The 20,259-nt window shown below is 48.0% G+C and overlaps 1 protein-coding gene across 1 annotated transcript in view; it reads right to left on the reverse strand.

Moving 5' to 3' along the window:
- The window catches only part of Ccn (cellular communication network factor protein Ccn), a 325,338-nt gene that overhangs the window by 104,996 nt on the left and 200,083 nt on the right, over positions 1-20,259 (reverse strand). Inside the window, exon 3 of the mRNA XM_075684966.1 lies at positions 11,370-11,975. Within this exon, the coding sequence (XP_075541081.1) occupies positions 11,370-11,900 (531 nt within the window). The 5' untranslated portion in view covers positions 11,901-11,975. The remainder of the gene's footprint in view (positions 1-11,369; positions 11,976-20,259) is intronic.

A 20,259-nucleotide genomic window follows, 5' to 3' on the forward strand; every position in this document is an offset into this window, starting at 1 on the left:
TCCTGCCGTTTTTGCTCACGCTCTTGGCGTTTTCGCTCGCGCTCTTGGCATTCTTGCCTAATTGATTCCTGTTCCTGTCTTTTGTTTAGAATTCGTTTACCTAGTTTTTCGACGAGTTTTATTAATTGCCCCTTTGCAGAATAGTCTTACGAATCTCTGATTCCGTCAAGTCCTCATCTACGTTTACCTAGAGCTCTTCACAGAACCACAAGTCAGCTCCCGTCAAACACATTAGCACCATGGTCGCTACTTTAAGCTTTGGCTCTGCTGTCACACAATACTTGCTGCGATACTCACGCAAATCAGAACACAAGTAAAAGATCCAAGCGAATCAAATCAACAAACACAGAGACATTGAAGCCTGGTAAATCTTACAGCTAAAACCAAACGCTTACCCACTGAAGTAGCACCATATCACCATTCCTGCTCCGCCGTATCCAGTCAGTTGCAAGAGGTGGTCAATCACAAGTCGCCTCCAACTTGATCAGGATACCGGTCGGTCACCATGTGCCAAATTCCGTGAGCTGCCGTTGCTGTCTCCTAGTCATAGGCCGATCTACGAGCCGTAGGCCGATCTATGAGCTGTAGGCCGATATAGGAGCCGTAGGCCGATCCCACCGCTGCCACCAGTTGTAGGATTTGTCGGACGATCCCACCGCTGCCACCAGCTGTAGGATTTGGAGTCGGGCATGTAGGACGATCGGAGGAACTTGGGGCGACAGGACTAGGCCAGCAGGGTTTATTTACATTATTTACAGTTTAAACAAGACATACATCGACAGTCTAGCGTGACTCCCAAATGGAGCCCGCAAGACAAAGCATACAGCAAACGAGCACACAGCTCACGAGTACATTTCGAGCACGACAACGAGTACGAGACTAGCAGTCGACAACAGCCGCTTATAACCACTCCGTTCGACGTCATCGTAGAAAGTCCTCGTGGTCGCCTTTGAGTGAAGGGGATAGGGGTTTTACACGCACACATGCCGCACAGGTTTCAGTGCTCTCTCCGAGGACAGACGACCTTTGCAGCGCAGTCGTCGTGGTATCCGTTGTCATGCGTCCTCGTAGTCAGATGGTCACGCCCGATCCCAGCCGGCGCCTCTAAATTCCAGAGCGGACGTCGCACAGTGGCCTCCGCCGCGGTCCATTGTCTGGTGTCTAGAAAAGCGCATGGGGAGGTTCCGCCAATTACCTCGCCTCAAGAACTCCCCTGAGCAGACCCCTAGCCGCGTGGCTGCCGGTTATCCGCAGTTCTCTGAAGTGCGCCACCACCCCAGTTGGATCGAAACACGTGCAGCGGGCTGAAATAGCTGCAGGCCGATCCTAACAGCGGGCACGACGAGAAGGCGTTCAGGGGGCGTCGGGATGCATGCTGTGGCGGTATAAAGTGCCGATGTGAAGGCAGAACAATTGGAGTGAAGGGTCGGGTGTGGCAGGGCTAAGACTGTGGATGATGGAACGTAGAATTAAAATTGAAATTATATTGTGAGATTTAACGTGCCAAAGCCACAACCTGATTCTGAGGCACGTTTTAGTGAGAGACTCCGGATTAATTTTCACCACGTGGGATTGCTTCATGTGCAGCTAAATCTAAGTACACGGGCGTTTTTACATTTTGCCCCCCTCGAAATGTGGCCGCCGTGGCCTGTATTCGATCCCGCGACCTCGATGCTTAGCAGCACAACACCAAAGCCACCAAGCAACGACGGCGGGTAAACGTCACGCCGGGTCGCGGCGTTGTTCGTCCCCTATATTAAGTAGGCCCGAGATAAACAAGACGCAGGCGTCGGTGTCTTGCTCGATGACGCCAAGAGAATCCGCGTGATACCGTGACAGGCAATCTGCATATTGATCGACCTGGCCGGACTTCTGCACTACCGAAAACGAGTGTCCTTGAAGGAGAGTCCAACGACCAAGGCGGCCTGTAGGGTCTTTGAGCGAAGGAAGGCAACAGAGGGTATCATGAGCAGTTACGACGGTAAGGGTGCGGCCAAACAGGTAGGAACGAAACTTGGTGGCAACCCGGACAAGAGGAAGACACTCTCGTTCTGTTATTGAGTAATTCTTCTCCCGTGTGGACAGCAGGCGGCTAGCATACGCAATAACGCAGTCGTGTCCGCACTGACGCTGAGCGAGGACGGCACCGATTACATGGCTGCTGGCACCTGTGAGAACCTCCGTCGGTGCAGCCGGACCAATATGCGCTTAAATAGGAAAAGTCGTGAGGGCATCGATAAGCGCCGAAAAGGCAGCATCTTGGGGCGAGTCTCATTAAAAGCAACGTCTTTTTTGAGTAGCGCAGTAAGGGACGCGCAATGTCAGCAAAATTACGGATGAAACGGCGAAAATAGGAGCACAATCCAATGAAACTTCGTACGTCTTTAGCCGAACAAGGTACGAGAAAATTCTTCATGCCGCGAACTTTTTCAGGATCGGGCTCGACACCCACGGCGTTGACGAGATGGTTGAGTATGGTAATTTCGCGTTATCCGAAACAGCAGTTTGAGGAGTTGAGCTGGAGGCCGGCATTGCGGAATACCTAGAGAATGGCGGAGAGGAGCTGAAAATGACTGCCAAATGTTGGTGAAAAACGATGACATTGTCACGGTAGCACAAGCATGCTGACCATTTCAAGCCATGAAAAGGCGAATCCATCATGCGCTCAAATGTGGCCGGCACATTGCAAAGACCGAAAGGCATGACTTTAAATGGATAGAACCCTTCCGGAGCTACAAATGCGCTTTTTTCGCGCTCCAGTGGGTCAACATCAATCTGCCAATAACCTGAGCGAAGGTCGATAGACGATAAAGATTGGGAGCCGTGCAGACATTCGAGTGCGTCGTCTATACGGGGCAAATGATAAACGTGCTTCTTCTTTCCCTTGTCGAGGCGTCCATAATCAACACAAGAATCCCCAGGTGCTGTTCTATTTCTTGACCAGTATAACAAGACATGCCCATGGACTAGAGGACGGATCAATAATCTCCTTCGCGAGCATTTTCTCGACTTGATTTTGGATTATGTCGCGTCCCATGGGGGAAACGCGAGAAGTGCGCCGGTGAATCCGTTTCACATCGCCGGTGTGAATTTTGTGCCTAAAGGCTGTGGTCTGGGCTAATGGGCGATTCTAGAGGTCAGAAATATCGGCATAGGACAGCAATACTCGACAGATCTTCTGCTTGCGTAAGCGGGAGGTCAGAATATATAATTTCGTCGAAAGGGGCACATGACGGCGATGGCTGTGAGAGAGCCTGAATCATCGCGAGGGCCGTCGACGGCTAACAGAGAAATATCGCATTCCTGCAACGACGACACGGTGGCAAGCGTGATACCTGCAGGCATCACATGGGTAGATAGCCTAAAGTTCGAAAAAGGCAGGCGGGCTCTGTTTCTGCGTACGGTGACCACAGTGACCACAAATTGCGTCAGTACCAGGTCGAGAACCGGGGAACAACGTATTCACCAACAAACACAGGACGAGAGGGAATGGAATGAAGGGGGCGCAGGTTGCGCCTTGCGGTGGCAGATGCAGGAAGCCTGCGAAACATAAGCGGCTGGAAGTGTCGGATATTGCGTGGACGACAACGGGGAATTCCAGGTGAAGATTACCTCTCGAGCAGTCGATAAGGGCTGGGCGCGTCGAGGGAGACTCGTGGCCAAGGATCACGTCGTGAGGGCACTGCTCAAGCACCTCAAACAAAACAGTGATCTGATTGCCAGCAATGCAATATACAGGGTGTCCAAACTATCATTCACCAAGATTTGAAAATATGCAAATGCCACATTGCTCGACAGAACCAAGGTAATGTTGTTTGCGTAGCTTGGAGATGCTCAGATTAATTTTGTGCGCCTAATTATATAATTCGTTTTAATTAATTAATTACTCGAATACTAAGTTAGATTAAAAAAAGTCAATGAGAAAATTGTAGAGCAGCATGAAAATCTCCCGATATAGCTTTCTGTTGCTCAATACATGCTACATAAAAATATTTTACCGAGCGTGAAAGAAGCCCGCGAATACACGCAAAGTGCCTCGAGTGGGCAGTCGCGCGACAATTTTGCTTGTTGTTGGGACTCGGGGTAGCGCTTAGGCCAGCAATTATGGAGGCACAGGGATGAGTACGTCCGGGAGTAGGAACGAGAGAAAAATGGGTTTATTTTGCATTATTTGCACTGGCTCCAGATGTGGAAGCCCACTCCATATAGGACCACTTTAAATGTATGAGCTCACTACATGTCTGAGCATACATCAGGACAAGTAAGGACACATATGTCAGCAGACGTCATAACAGGCCACTGCATTAAAGGCGTCCGGTTTCAAAAAAGTCGTCTTCCCTAGGTGACTAGACTAGCGAATCTGATGATTGTGTATCGGCCAATCCTAATCGTCAAATCGTTCGCACAATCCTAGCCATGATGTTACACCGTCCCTCCGGAATCCGCTTCCTGTGTTGCAACATCGCCCCCGCGTACGTCGCAACGACGTGGAAAACTGGGAACCTGATGCCGACGCCGTTCCCGCGAAAGTCCTTGACGTTGACGCCTTTTAGCAATTAGTGGGCTCTCTCTGACGGTCCGCTTGTCAGGGTCAGGTTCAAGTAGCGTGGCCTTCGCGGTGGTTACCGCCTCCGCACAGGGCGGTGGCTGTTGTCGCCTCGAAGTGAGCGCCTTTCTTTGCGCGTCACAGTCTATGTCAGGCCCGTCGCCGTCTGGGCTCGCGCAGATGAAAGGACTGCCTCGATGGAAGCGTTCAAAGAAGGTTCCTCGCTGTTTCGAGACGTAACAGCCCATTCGCAGGCTTGTTTCACGTTCAGAAAAACACTTTTATGTAGCACGTACTGAACAACACAAAGCTGTATCGAGAGGTTTTCCATGTTGGTGTACAATTTTCTCTTTGAAACTTTTCATTTAATTATAATGTATGAGAAGTTGATTAATTAATTAAGACTAATCAGGTAACTATACGCAATGCAAAAAATAGTCGGAGTATCTCCAAGCGACAGCAAACACATTATTTTGGTTTTGTCCAGCCAAGTGGCACTTGCATGTATTAAAATATTGGTGCATGATAGTAGGGACACCCTGTATATGAAAAGAATTGTGAATTTGACCACAGAATTAGCTTACCCTTATGAATGAGTCGCTTAGTTTAGGCTCGTACATTTCCATTATCATCATGGTGAATGACGAACTTTAGTAACTTATGAAGTCTAGGCGACAGGTATTGAAAGGAAAAATAATCATATAAAGGCCGCATTCCTGTCATGTATTGAAACGACTATGCTAGCCGATAATTTTCCTAGAAATGACAGAGTAACTGTTTGAAGCATTTATAGAAGAGAAGGGCCGACAAACTGAAGGGCGATATTTTTGCTCTGCACACCACGTCCAGATTTTGTTGCAGTATTAGAGCAGATATAAATTAAAGCTTCAGCGTATGAGCGATTCAGCGTCTTACAATTAAACTTCAGCAATGTGGCAGTCTGGGCACGTTGGCATTCCATATTTAAGAACTGTTTCAAGTGCACGGAAAACATCGACGAATAGAGGCATGCATTGACACACAGACAGGCGCCTATGTGTGTATGTATGTGTGCCTTTATTGGTCCGTGTTTTCCGTGCGCTTGAACTAGTTCTTAAAGTTACAACTAAGGTAAGCGCGGTAATTTGTTAATACGAGCATTCCACCATAATATAACCACAGCCACAAACCTCCATGCACACAAAGGACGAAAACAAAACGCCCACAGTAATGCGCCGAAAACATAGTCGTGTTGCGCGTGCTCGGCGTAAATTTATAATCAACGAAACCTGAGGTGAATTGCTGGAGGTTTGATGATTAGTGCAGAAGTGAACTCTCAAGGACGGCTTAACATTTAGGCAACTTCCCGTGTAAATTGTAATGCTTGTGGTACGATTGGTGTTTAGCATTGTGATACTCAGCATCCCTTCTCGACCATTAGTGCTTCACCCGCAAGCGTAGAGCTATGAAAGGCCCTTCACACTGCATCGTCGCTTTCTCAGGACCAGGGAGTTGGCGACTAAATCAGCGTAACTAAAGCTGCGGGGAAAGACTAGCGCCCGCCTAGACTAGACAGGAACCGACATTGACCGTGGCGCTCAAAGAGCTCACCAGAGGCGACAACGGCCGTCGCCCTTGGTGGAAACAGCTACCGCGAATACCACTCTACCGAATCCTGACCCTGGCAAGCGGGCAGTCCCGAATGGCCCACTAATAGATAAAAGGGACCAGCGTAAGGACTTCAGCAGGAATGACTTCGACATCAAGTTCCAAGCTTGCCACGTGGTTGCTTCGTATGTGGGGGCGTTCGTGGAGGCGGAGTCCGGCGGAACGGTGCGATGTCATGGGCGGGATTTTGCGAACGGCTAAGCGATTGTGGCTGGCCGAACAGAAGAACATTGAGTTTCCCCGACGAGAGAAGCGGGAAAAAGAAGTGCATATATGGTAGATCCTGATTGTACAGCGGGTGTGCAGCGATTCGTACAAGTGGTCGCAGTCGCACTGGTGCTAGTACTCGTGCATGTAAACCATCACCATGAAAATTTGTAAATGAATCCTCTTGCTCATCTCTCGGACGTCTCCCCGGACCTCTCGATGACATGGCTCCTGGCACATCACCAGCCACGGGTATGTAACGGCCGCTCGGATACCGAGTCGCAACAACTGATTGACAGCGGTGGGATACGCCATCCGAACACTGGCCTTTGCAGAACTTTTCGAAACACAGGGACAAACCATTTGTTGCACCTTCTGACAGAGCATCAGCGACATTGCCTCTAACCATCGTTATTTTCTCTGTCTTTTCTTTAACCCCATCCTATTCGCAGCCGGCCATTCACATCAGGAAAGAAAGGCGTGATAGGCGGGCCTCGCAATGTATAATAGACGGTTGAGCTTATCAAAATTAAAAAAAAACGAAGCTTAAGAAAAAAAGATGGTAGCACGAGATGCGCGCTGAAAGCCTGAAGCAGTAAATAAACGAAAGACGAGAGCCTCCCACGTGGAACGGCTTCCTTTCTGCCCCAAGTGCTGTACACCAGCCGCTGAGTCGGCGAAGCAACTGATTTTGCACGGCGCGGCGGACAAGCTTCCTGCTTCATTCATTTTAATGCGCACCATTCGAGACGAAAGGACTCAAAAAAAGAAAAGGAAAGAAGACAAGTACAAGAATTTCGAGGAGGAGCAGGCGTTACGTTCGCAGTTCCGGTGAGAATGAAAAACAGAGTTCTTATTTTAGTGTGTGTGTGTGTATGCTGTGTGTGTGTGTCGACAAAAGAAAAAAATGAAAAGGAAACTTGTAAAAAGCTGCGCGAAAAAAAGGGATTGCGTCTTTCCATATGAAAAGATATTCGCTCAAGCATCCCAACTGGTTCTTTTCTACGCGCTTCTTTTCTGTTCCTGTTATTCCCTTCCGGAATATCAACGTTTTATGCTGATCGATATACTTCTTTCTATCGCGTGTGGAATCAATATGCGTCGGAAAGATCAGTCGATTAATTCATTTCTTTATTAGAGCGTCAGCCAAAAACTTTCGCGGCAAGGCATTGTTAACAGGTGAAATGGCAAAAAGAAAGACGATGAAAAAATGTAATTTAATGTTCGGCACAGTTATGATTTATATAGTACACACCATTAGTCCATTAGCGGAGAAAGAAAAAAAACTGCGACTTCGGGAAACGCTGTATGTATGAAATTTGCGACATTCGTTTTCTTGTTACCTCAGGATTTTCTTCATGGAAACGAAGTTAACTTAGATAGTGCCGCCTACGGTTACTAATTAATCCGCATAATGTATGAACAAAAAACGTAATGTTACCATCCGCTGCACTTTAGTATCGAGAGAAAGCGCTGCATACACGATAAATTTACGACTGCGGATTATCGACATATCGAACAGATTCTGTTCATTTCTAAGCAGTGAGTGGCGCAGCGCGTGCTCCTGCTTGCAGTGGCTCAGTTTATTACCTTCTCGATGTCTGCCTATAAACTCGCTGATATGAATAAGCGTGAAAAAAAATAAACTACAGCTGGCAACTGCTTCTGGAAGGCTAACATTTCCCAGCCACCCTTAAGGGGAAACCACTATAGCACATAGGAAAGCAACAAGGCAATATATATATATATATATATATATACATATATAAGAAAAGAAAATATTCAGAACGGCGCAGCGGTCACCCTGAGCAAGTCCATGGCGCGTATATGGTGCTAGATAACAGAACATAAAAATCGAAAGAGAAAGGGAACGAAGTTGTTGTCTCCAAAATACTAGAATATATTGGAAGTAGCATATCGAACAACTGCTGTATTTTGGAAAAAAATTGCGAGAAACTCAGGAAATCAAACGCAGAGTAGTGGGCCAAATATGGTTACTGATTTAAAGGCCAAGCTCTAAAACGAATACCATTGAAGGCGTTGTTGCAAAAGCGGCTGATGTGCCGCTTTCTTTCTTGCAACTAAGCGGTGCTTCAATTGGAAAAGAAGATCAGCAGCTAACTCGATATGAACAAAAAAAAGGAAAAGGAAGAAAAATCGCAGTTTTGCCAGGAAGGCAAGCAACGATAACGATAGTAAAGTTTTAGACAACTGCACGAAGTAATAGTAGTAGGTTTATCGACCGTGGATATCTCATTATACATTCACTTCCTAACTGAATTGCCAAACATGGGGTCCCGCACGCACAGGTAAACACGAACAGATTTCACTCAGTGGCCGCGGACACTCAATTTCAAAGCATGGCGAAGAGCGGCAGCAGCGGTGAGCGAATTACCGCACTCGCTTCAACGCGTCACTGAAACTTAAGATTACGCGACGTCCCGCACTAGGCGCGCGGGAACGCAGGTCACACGAAGCCACCTTCCTTCTCGGCTCACCCTCGCACGCTTTCCCTCGCACCCACAGCATACGGTGCGCGGGCCCGGTATTATCGCACCTGGACGTCACCCCTGGCGACGACGGCGAAAACTCCTTACACAGTTAATGCACTACGCCATATTAGAAAAATAGAAACTGAAGAAACAAACAAAATGGTGTAGTTGTCAAAATACATCTCGCAGAAAAGAGGAATAATAAAAAAAATCACCAACCCTGCCCCTATACCGGAAAAAAGGGGGCAAGCGAAACTTGCCCTGCGTGCACCTGACATTCGTCACGGTTAAGTAACCCACAGGTAACGGTGCCGGATTACTTCGGCTTCCCGCTCCCTTCAGCTCGCGATCTTGTCGTTGCTGTCGAGTTGCCTGTGCTCGGGCGGCTCTAAGGGATGGATGGGCGCCGCTGACGGCGAGCCCTTTCACGGGCGAGTTCATGTCGTCGCTCGTCGAACGCTGCCCGTTCCTAGGGAGAACGCACAACGCGTGGCCATTCCATCCCTTTTACGAGACTGAACTGACCGGAAACGTAGCCGGCGCAGCGCACATGAAACCCTTTCATGCCCTATCCCTCCCCGGCTGAAGCGAAATGGCTCTGATTAGTTGCGCGCGTGGCGTGAGCGCGGTTGGAATGCTTGCTAATGACTCACGCTCCGGCACCGGCGCAGCTGTCAACTCATGAAACGGCCTTTTCACGCAGCTGCTCTACTAGCAACTAGGCTTTTGCGCGACCAGACCGCCACCGAAACTTGTGAGCCAATGCAAGCTTCGCTTGAAAACGCCGGGGCCATATTTCGTAAGGATTATTTTTCCACGTTGTCGCGTACGAGCAGTAAACGTAGAGGATTGTGGACGAGCACCAACGAAGGAGTGATAGTTGGTGCCTTGTCCGCTTGACGCTTCACTAGAACAAACAGCTAGGGATTCTAGAAATACACTACCATGTCTATTTATTTCTTGTCACCATAGTCCTGCAGAGTGGCCAATCCGGGCGACAGCGATGGCTTGGAAACGTGCGAGACTATGACGAAAAAAGAAAAGAACGCAAACTGAACAGAATCATCACGGAACGCAGCCAGCGGTGGCCGTTGGTCACGGCTGCATCTTAGTAATTCTGGCACCGACCACATAGCTCTGGCCTATATCCTCTACTAAAGGCGATGTAGTGACGTTGCAGTGGATATAAGTAGCAGATCGTCACTCATAAACCCACCTCGCAGGACACAGGTGTGATCGAATTTCTTCGTCTTTCAATGTTCATTTCACGTCGTGCCGATACTACCATTGGCATGCAGTGCAAAAATATTACAACAATTTATTTCAATTCTCTTTCTTGATTCGCCTGTGGTTCGAGCGGCGCTTCGCCTACATCTTCATGAGGATCGGCCGGTGGTGAGCGGTGGATGTAAGGGAGAAAATCGAGCGAAAGGGAACATCACATTTTATTGGCCTATGCATTTCAGCAAATGGATTGATGCAGGCCGCGAAGTGACGCATTCGCCTACATGAGTACAATGTCATCCAGTTCCCTTGTGAGCTCATAAAATACTAAACAAAAAATGCTGCATGCGTTGTGCGAGCTCTTATGGAGTCATTGTTGCTGCCCCGTCATTCATTCGCGTGGGCTCGTTCTCACAGAACAGTTAGTATTCTGCACAATCTAGTAAAAAGAGGAGCCCGCTAAATTGTACCAGCGTTTCTACTTAATTAAGGCTGTCCGCACAGGTCTTAAAAGAACATTTGGAGAATTCGAACCATGCAACTCCCTAGTGACACTTCCGACATAAAGTATGGTAGCTTTCAGTACCTGCGTGGTCTTTTACAACACAGTTCGTTTAGCTTCCTACGCCAGCACTACAAAGCCCGGAAACATGACTTGCTGAGTAGGAGGCGTCAGTTAAGCTTGTCGGTTAAAGCTAATCTTGCAGTTCAAGCAATACCAGTGCGATAGTTCTCCAGAAATATATTGTATAGCACGCGAATAGTACGAAAATTACATCCTGTCACCTTTACTCTTACGCTGGCCAAGGCAGCGTGACAGAAACCACTGTGGTGGTTTAGTGGCTATGGCGTTGCGCTACTAAGCACAATGTCGCGGGAACATATGCCGGCCTCGACGGCCGAATTTAGATGGTGGAGAAATGCTGAAATGAACATGTGGTTTGAATTGAGTGCACGTTAAAGATACCTAAGCAGTAAAACTTTCCGGGGTCTTCCACCACGGCATGCCTCATATTGAGATCGTAGTTTTGGCTAGTAGACTCCAGGATGTTTTCTTTTTGTTTTTTTACCAGAATGGACGACCGAGTTTCAGACGCGGCGGCCCTGTTCGCACTGAGCCCACTTCGCATATCGAGTATCTGGATGCTCTGCATAGGTTCACCAATGCAGAGGGGTTCAAGAGTGCTGCAGCCGCGAACGTCGCCGCGGCAGCACTCTCTGTTTCCGACCAAACAAATAAAAGGCCCACTCACCCTGTGACTGGTCCTGGTGCCGTTGACAGTGATGTTGGTCTTTCCCGCTCGGATGGTGTACTCCACGGGAACAGCCGGTGCTCCTCCTCCTCCCCCTTCAGCCGGTGGTGGTCTGGGTCCCACGACAGTAGGCGACCACGACTCGGAGTGGGAACTCGGATCCGCTGTCGTTGTCGTCTCGGCCTCCGCATTCACCGGGCCTTCCTCGCCGCCGTCCGACGTCGAACCAATTCCGTCGTCGTCCGACGCAGGGGCCACGACCTCAGCTGAGGGGGCACTGTCCCGACCTGAGTCGAGGACAACATCTCCGCAGCCAGCGCCGCCGGGACACTGCGAGGGTTCCGGCGGCGGGCCGCCGAAGACGGAGTAGTCCAGCGAATTGTCATCCTGCTGTGCGTCGGCAGGGTGCGCCAAGCTCGATAGGGACATGCATGCCAGCGTCGCTGTCAGCAAGAATGCTACGCACACCTCCTGCGGAGAACGCGGTCTGTGCGCGTGGGACCGAGCAGTCGTCAGCCTGTTCGGATGCATGGTTCTTCACCGGAGTAGCAGTGCGATTGGGTCGAAAATAGCGGCGTTGCAGGCTGAAAGCGCTGGACTTGCCGCCTGCGAAAGAGTGTGACGCAGAGGCACGTTTTAGTGCTAGGACGCCAAACTCAATTAATCGGCTCTACTCGCGAAACGTGGACTGAATTCACAAAGCTTTTCATTCGCATGTGCTCTTCGCCACTGGCCGGCCACCGCCGTTGATATGCCGGACATTACCACTGGCTCGGAACTGCTCTTGCGAAAAATTTCCGCGCGAGAACCAGAGCATACGCAAGCGGGAAACCAAAAGAAGACACTTGTGCTATTATCTGATATTGCGATGGTAATTACTTTCACACATCCAGCAATAAACTAGCCTTTCTACCAGCATTAGATAATGCACTACTCCATTTTACTTTCTACCATTTGAACTCATGGTCGGCATTGAAAAAAATGTTTTTACGCTAGAATCGTTCCTCAGAGCAAAATTCCGGCCGATCCTAATGCTGAACATGTTGATAGGGAAGACGACCAGCCAGTTGCAAACAGCACTTACGAACGAATAGTTTTGTGACATTGGCCAATGCAAGAAACAGATTGAAAAAAGGCTCGGTTTCTTGTCACTGAAAGAGAATAATTGGTACATGTAGTCACATGCGTTTTGTTTTCTTTTAAATAAGAGTATTCCATTACAATGTAGCATTCTTGCACTTGGGAATTAAGCTAGTGCCCGGTGTACCAACGAGGCAATCGCCTTGACACACGTATTTATGACAGCCGCGTCATCGCGGAGGGTGCCTGCGTGAATGGAGTTTTGTAAACAAAGGCTCCGGTTTCTAACGAGACTATTTCAAACTGAACTACTAGCCTTAGTTCGGTAATTTTTACGCCAAAGTATGACACCAAGCATACTTGGAAAGTATGGTGTATTTGTCAATATTAAACGGTTTGTGGCTGCAAAAGCGTTCTGTTAATGGCAAGGCGAAGCTTATGTTTTTTTTTCGTTTGTTTTGGTTATAAAGAAATACGGTATGGGGTGAACACTTAGACTTTTGTACTGAGGAATACGACAACATGCGCCACCTGTGGATGTGACGAGACGTTTGCGCATCACATTCGTCAACATCCTCGCTTCAGTGCGCCTAGAAAAGAACTCTCAACCCCATTATACACACTGGACAATCACCTTCTGTCGGAAACGAGAATCCCGGGGCTCTGGCCCAGAACATTCTCAGCACAAAAGGCGCTTAACGCGTTGTTGCGCTTCTTGAGAACCAGCGAAGTGAGTGACAGACCTTGAGAAGTGTTGTGCGCTTTATCGCACTCACGTAGCTTACTTTTCAGCGTGTTCTTTCTTCTTCTTTATTTTTTTCTTGTGTGTCTTTCTATCACCATTATTCCCTTTAGCTCTTTAACCGAGCACAGGGTAGCCAGCCGGTCTATGCTTTGTCTAAACTCCCTGTATTTCCCTCCTTTTCTTTTCGTATTTCTCCTTACTGTGAGTTCCCGGCAGTGCTGAATGGTTGTATGGAATGGAATAAATATACCCACAGGGCTTTGTGGTTGTACGTTATTTCCTTGTTATTCTTGTCGGGACTTTTCCGGCATTCCCGAAGTGTCATTTCTTTATTGCATAGAACGTGCAACTCCCTTCCTTGTATAGCATGAGAAATTCCAGTATAGTTGCCGACATCTCTGACAATGCGAACATTGTCAGCTAACAGACTTAACAATGAAAGAAAAGACGGGGGGTGGTATCCTACAGATAAATTCATATGTATAATAACGGTGCGCAGTCAATTGGCGCCTGTTCGTTCGCGTATGCAGACATACCCAGATACGATGTCAATACGCCCGTTAATTACGGACCGATTTCACGAGCGAGCAGCTTTCAAATCTCGATGTCTGGTTCGTCGCCCACGAGAATGGTTGTTTCGAACTTGACATGGTTTTAATAAGGCAACGCAAAGGAGTATTAACCCAGGCGCGATCATAAACGCTTAACTTAAAATTTAGGAGAGATACTAATGTAAAACATGAACCAATAGCACAAAGCAGTTCGTAAAAACAAATGTCGGCCAATCTTAGAAAGCAAAAAAATTCTTAGCTGAAATGGCTGGACAATGTAAAACTCTTCTTGCAGCAATGAATAGCTATGTAGAGTTGGCACACAAGCTTATTTTTTGTGGACATTCTATCAGGTGGTGGCCGCTATTCGTTTCGTATCTTTTCTATAGCGCATGAACCGAGCATGTCGCGTAACGTTTTGGAGGTAAAGTTGATATCAGTGAGCGATATTATGCAAATGATCCGCTTAGCTTGTTGATGGAGAACGTTTCTTGTTGCGACAAGAAAGAAGACACCTATGAATGGCCAGCTTCTTCGTAGGCGAAAAAAAGAGGATGCTTACAAGTGCTTTCGCGAAAAGATCGACAAAAGTCCCAGGAGCTTTACGCTTGACTGCCCGGGCGTCACGGGCACTGCGTCGGGCAAGAAAACAAGGGAGAAGACGGGGACGAAATGCCCCTGAGACAAAGAGACGGTAGATTCGATGAAAGCAGCTGCCCAGTCCCCTCGGAACATAGTTCTGGGCTATCTACGAAGGTTTGTGCCTGAAGTAGCGCCTTAAGAACAAAAAGAGACAAAAGTTTTCGTTGCTTTTTGCCTAGTGCGCCCCTCCCTAACGCATGTCTGACGAACTCTACTACGCGCCGAGGTTTCTAGGATCTGCATTCGACCTCCATGTATCCGTCATCGGCCGGAAATGAAAATCTCGTTCGAATCCTTTGAGGATACAGCACAACAGTGCCTCCCAGGCCTTCACCAGACCCCTGTTATGCGTGTGAAATAAGGATTCACACTGCTAACTACTGCAGCTCGGAATCAGACACTGCAGAAACGGCCTCGCAACCTGGATACGTCTCTTTATGTGACCCTCGTTGCGAGAAAAGAAAGCGAGACCCAGGACACACGTTGCGTTCCTGAGCCTGTAGAGTTCAACAGACACACGAGTATGAATGGCAGTGCAAGCCAGCCGCTTTGGTGAGAACTACGGTGCCCTAAATGTTTCGTTGCTTTTTGCCTAGTGCGCCCCTCCCTAACGCATGTCTGACGAACTCTACTACGCGCCGAGGTTTCTAGGATCTGCATTCGACCTCCATGTATCCGTCATCGGCCGGAAATGAAAATCTCGTTCGAATCCTTTGAGGATACAGCACAACAGTGCCTCCCAGGCCTTCACCAGACCCCTGTTATGCGTGTGAAATAAGGATTCACACTGCTAACTACTGCAGCTCGGAATCAGACACTGCAGAAACGGCCTCGCAACCTGGATACGTCTCTTTATGTGACCCTCGTTGCGAGAAAAGAAAGCGAGACCCAGGACACACGTTGCGTTCCTGAGCCTGTAGAGTTCAACAGACACACGAGTATGAATGGCAGTGCAAGCCAGCCGCTTTGGTGAGAACTACGGTGCCCTAAATGTTAAGTAGAGTGACAAAAAACCAAGAAAAAAAACACGCACATCATTTTGTAGCCTAAGCACCGCTCACGCCCCCATGCATTCGTAGCCGCTGCTTCGAACCCTCGTTCTGCACGTATCGCCGTAGTCTCGGTTCGTGCGTTTTGAAACCTTGTCTATGGCGCAGGCCTTTGCCCATTCTTGGTGCCTGCTGCCGGTTCCATCTTCGGTGTCAACTAACTGAACTGACGCTCAGTATAATTCATAAAAAAAAAATGCCTGTACGCATGTTGCGGTGTGAGGACGGTTCAATTAGTATAAACTTTATTTAACAAGTTAAAGTACAACAGTATTGGAGGGTAACCAATCGTTCAATGGCTTCTCATCGGCGTAACCCTAAATAGAGAGTTCTATTGATATTCTCGTTTATAACTAACGTGGTTCTTTTTCGGTAACTTCTCTCAGCACCTACAGAAACATCGCCGGGAGCCTTCACTTCCTATGAAAATATCAGTATAACGTGCGCGCAAAGCGGGCTTGAGCATATATTTAATTTCTGAGCTGAAAGGATACAATCCTTTAGACGTGGGCACGTCTAAAAAGCATGCCATTAAGAATTTTCATCAGCTGACGTCGAAGTAGACTTAATAACGGGCAAAACGCCCTCGCACAAAGCGTTAGGGACTAGAACGGAATTGAGTTCTACTGTTTACTACATTAACGAGCGCTCTTCGTTAAACCCCAACGAAAACATCCGAGTGGTCTTCTCACGTGCAAATCCTAGTGTCTTATATAGCTGACAAGGAGGTCTAGAACGCGTGCTCTTTTTTGTAGGTGACGAAGGAGCACATAATTGCTTTGCTCAGGTTCTCACGCACACTGGCGGCGTTGCTCTCAATATGTACGAATTCTCGTGAACGACAGACGTGAGAAGCAAACGACGCCGCTACGTTTTCAGAGGGTGGTGTAGCACGGACAAGACACGGAGTATATATTAGACAGCGAAAAAAAAAGGATACAGTTGCGCTAGCTCGAAATTCAGGGTTGCACGATTTCAGAATCCATATCTCTCGTTAACGCTTTCCCCTATATCCGCGAGCTTCGCAGAACCCGTTCGCTGTCGGTTTCGTTAAAGCTCGCCAGCGCCCACAGCGGTAGCTCTGTGGCGATGTCATTGATTTTTTAATTATGGGGTTTTTACGTGACAAAATCACTTTCTGATTATGAGGCACGCCGTAGTGGAGGACTCGGGAAATATCGACCACCTGGCGTTCTTTAACGTGCACCTAAATCTAAGCACACGGGTGTTTTCGCATTTCGCCCCCATCGGAATGCGGCCGCCGTGGCCGGGATTCGATCCCGCGACCTCGTGCTAAGCAGCCCAACACCATAGCCACTGAGCAACCACGGCGGGTAATATCGTTGATCTGCAGCAGAGCACGCGCTCATGGGTTTGATACCCAGCAGTGGCGGCCACTGTCTGATTGAGGCACAATGCGCAAAACACTCGTGTGCGGAGCTTTGGGCGAGTGTTGAAGTAGCCCAGGTGCCACTAAACAATCCACAACAGCTTCTCTCATTTTCCTAGCGTTGCTTGGGGGACGTTAAGAGCGGTAAACAAAAAAAAATACGCCTTGTCAGGAATACATTGCGAAACGAAGGGAAAGTGGCTTCTCTATGCCACTACTAGGACTACAAGCTGACATATACGACACAATTGTTCTGGCTCAGAAATTCCACATCGCCCGGGATCACGCCACGACGGCTGGTGTCAGTCACTTAAGCATCGATATACGCTACCCGCTGTATCGTAGGGGCATATTTCAACGTTTGGAAAAAATTCACGCTGCGACAGTCTACTGCTGTCGTAATTCATTCGGTCACTCGGCCGTGATATGGTAGTCGACGGCACTGCGAAGGTGAGCATTTGACCGCCTGCGCGCGGAAAAACACGTACCAGCAAGATGAATTAAAGATCGCCCGCTAAGTTGGCCGCTAAGCGTCCACTAAAGCCAAGACGTTGTCATCTTTGCTCTAGTTAGAACGAAAAGAAACCTTGGCCTTCAAATATTCACAGTACTGTCTCTGTGAAGATCGTTTGCGCAATCGCTCTATCACACTTATAATTAGGCTTTCCCAGCACTTGAAAACGAAACATTATTTACACTTACCAGTGGCGCTAACTTCAGAAAAGAATAGTAAGTATCGGTAAGCTGCAGCCTAAACAAACATATGAGGTATTATTATAACACCTCATATGTGACATGTTCAGGTGCGGCTGGTCCTTCGCATGCAGAAGGTGAAGCGTGGGCAACATCGAAGCGTTTGTTTGCACGGCTTGTCATGAAAACGGCATACTCCTCGCTCACAATTTTATTAGTCGAACTTTGATCCTAATGTTTTAGCGCCCCACTCTTACATAAGAAAGGAACTAGTTTAAAGTCGCCGATCAGTGAGCGCGCAAAAATTACTGGAGTAACGTGACACGAGGCGTACATGTTATGGTAAACGGCGCCTTCCCGAAGCAATTAAGTCTTTTATGCTTTCCTCAACGGCGGCAACTTTGTAACCTGCTTAGGAAACCCTTCGAAAGCAATTAACTTGCTTCTCGAGCATCCAAAGTTCCCCAATTAAAACAAGTCTTCCCTGAGCGTCGCGAAACACGCCCTCCAAACTAAGGTCTAAGCTTTGAACTTTTCATGGATGCAAGTAAAGACAAGAAAGGCAGAGAGACAACTGAGAGCAACTCCCTCCCCAGTGACACGTTTAACGAGCGAAGCAAGCAGTGTGAGATGCGGGGAGAAATGAAACACAAAACTAGATGGGAATAAATGTATTGTATCCAGGAGTGCACAATACATTTCCCTCCATTCTTTCGCAGAAACTTGAAAGAGTAACTTTCGTAATTTCGAAGGCACAAGCACGAGGCCGTCATTCGATGCAGTTTCTCCTTTCTTTTTGCGTTCGTTGCCAGATTGTCAAAATACGTAAGAAACGGTTGATGTAACCATGCACAGGAAGCCAAAGGAAGCAGATGAGAAAATTAACAGTTTTTTTTAATATCACTTTGACTTGATTTTAAATGATGGTTATATTTTCGATAACGTTGATATTCCTATTATATGAAAAGGGTAGGAAATATCAATTTCTGACACAGTTTGTAGCCCAACTCCCTACCTCTGCCTGACGCGGGCGGAGTACTAGCAGCTCACTTATGGGCACTGTGGTCCCTTTGTCCAGTTCATTAGTTATGTCATCTGCACAACCGATGTAGCCCAGGGAGTGTATGAAAAACACCTTAATCAAATGAATATTCCTTGACAATATGAAGTGATAGGAATTACGATTGACAGCACAGGACAATGACTGTGGTGGTGGTGGTGGTGGTGATTATGACGACACAGATGACATGAACATCCCCTCTGAAACGGGTGATGGCTCATGCTACTGAGCCTTTCTTTAAATCTTTTTGATGCACCTAATTTTAAACTTTTATGCTCTGTGCTACGTTGTCACTCTAGAAAGTTCATTTCAATACACGTTCCATCGTGATAATGATCATGATGATCATTTTTGGCAACCCCTTCGAAATTGCACGGGGACAAATAATCACCTAGCCTGCTTGAGCTACTCAAGTAATCTATACAGATTTATCAGTCTAGCATTCTCTATGTCTCCTTAACGTTTTCTCTCTTCCTTAGATTCGAAGACGACAAGGTGTTTCCTTGGTATAACGCTTCTATCTGTGTTCTCTGGTTTCTGGCGAAATCGTCGGAATTTCCTGGTGCCTCGGCTCCCGGTCTTGTCGCCATGGACGCGGAGCCTTTCAGAGGCCCTCCTGGCCAGAGGTCATCAAGGCTGTCCTTCACGAGGAAGAGAGGAAGCGTGCTCAGTGACACAGAGGACACTGAGCTGTACTCCGTGTCGGGTGAAGACTCATCGGATGATAGGTTTATCTCTGTCCGCAGAAAGAGGGCCAAAAGGAGGACTGTAAACGCGAATACATCAACGCAAGCGAGCACGGCGACTCTGAAGTGAAGGCCTGTACGCTGGCCTCACGCCATCGTGTTCGTACCCGAACAGCCCTCAAACAACCTCCGACTGCTAAACAGGCAAGAACTATCTGTTTTCGTGGAAGGGGTCGTGCCGAATAAAATTAAGGCCATTCGGATAAATACACGCAAAAATGTCCTCGTAATCGATGTTTCCAACGGGAGAATGCTCGAAAAACTGAAGCAAATCTCGGAGCTAGGACGCATCAAAGTGCGTTCCTATATCCCGATGGACAATGCATACACAGCAGGTATAATTTATGACATTGATGTCGCCATTCCCAACGCGGACTTGCCTATCCTCGTAAAACCAACAAGTGAGGGTGTTGTCATCACGCATGTGAGCCGCCTTGGAACTTCGCGCTGCGTCAAACTCATTTTCAAAGGCGGTTGCATACCATCTCTTGTCAAAGTCGGTCACTTCCGACACCCTGTTCGACCCTTCGTACAAAAGCCTCTTCAATGCCATCAGTGCTTTAGGCTTGGACATGACAAGGGGGTCTGTCCAAACTCGTTACTGTATCCCCGGTGCGCTGACCTCTCACGGAAGACACTTGCCGGGCTACTGTCCTCAAGTGCGGCAACTGTAATGGTTGTCATGCTGCCTCTTCTAGGGACTGCCTCGCATCGAGAAAGAGGTCGCTGTTCTCAAGCAAATGGTTCGGGACAATTCAACACACAGGGAGCCTGCTGAAACGATCCGGCGTCGGCGTCGGCGTCACTGAACCTCATCAAAAAAGGCAGACACACAAAAGGAGAGAGGGCTTTCCATTGTAGCGCCGACAATCTCCAATCAGGCCAAAAAGGGGCTGAACAGCACAAGAAAGTCGGCTGAAAGGAATCTTTCTCA

Source organism: Dermacentor variabilis, chromosome 1 (genome assembly GCF_050947875.1).
Source record: "Dermacentor variabilis isolate Ectoservices chromosome 1, ASM5094787v1, whole genome shotgun sequence".
Lineage (NCBI taxonomy): Eukaryota > Metazoa > Arthropoda > Arachnida > Ixodida > Ixodidae > Dermacentor > Dermacentor variabilis.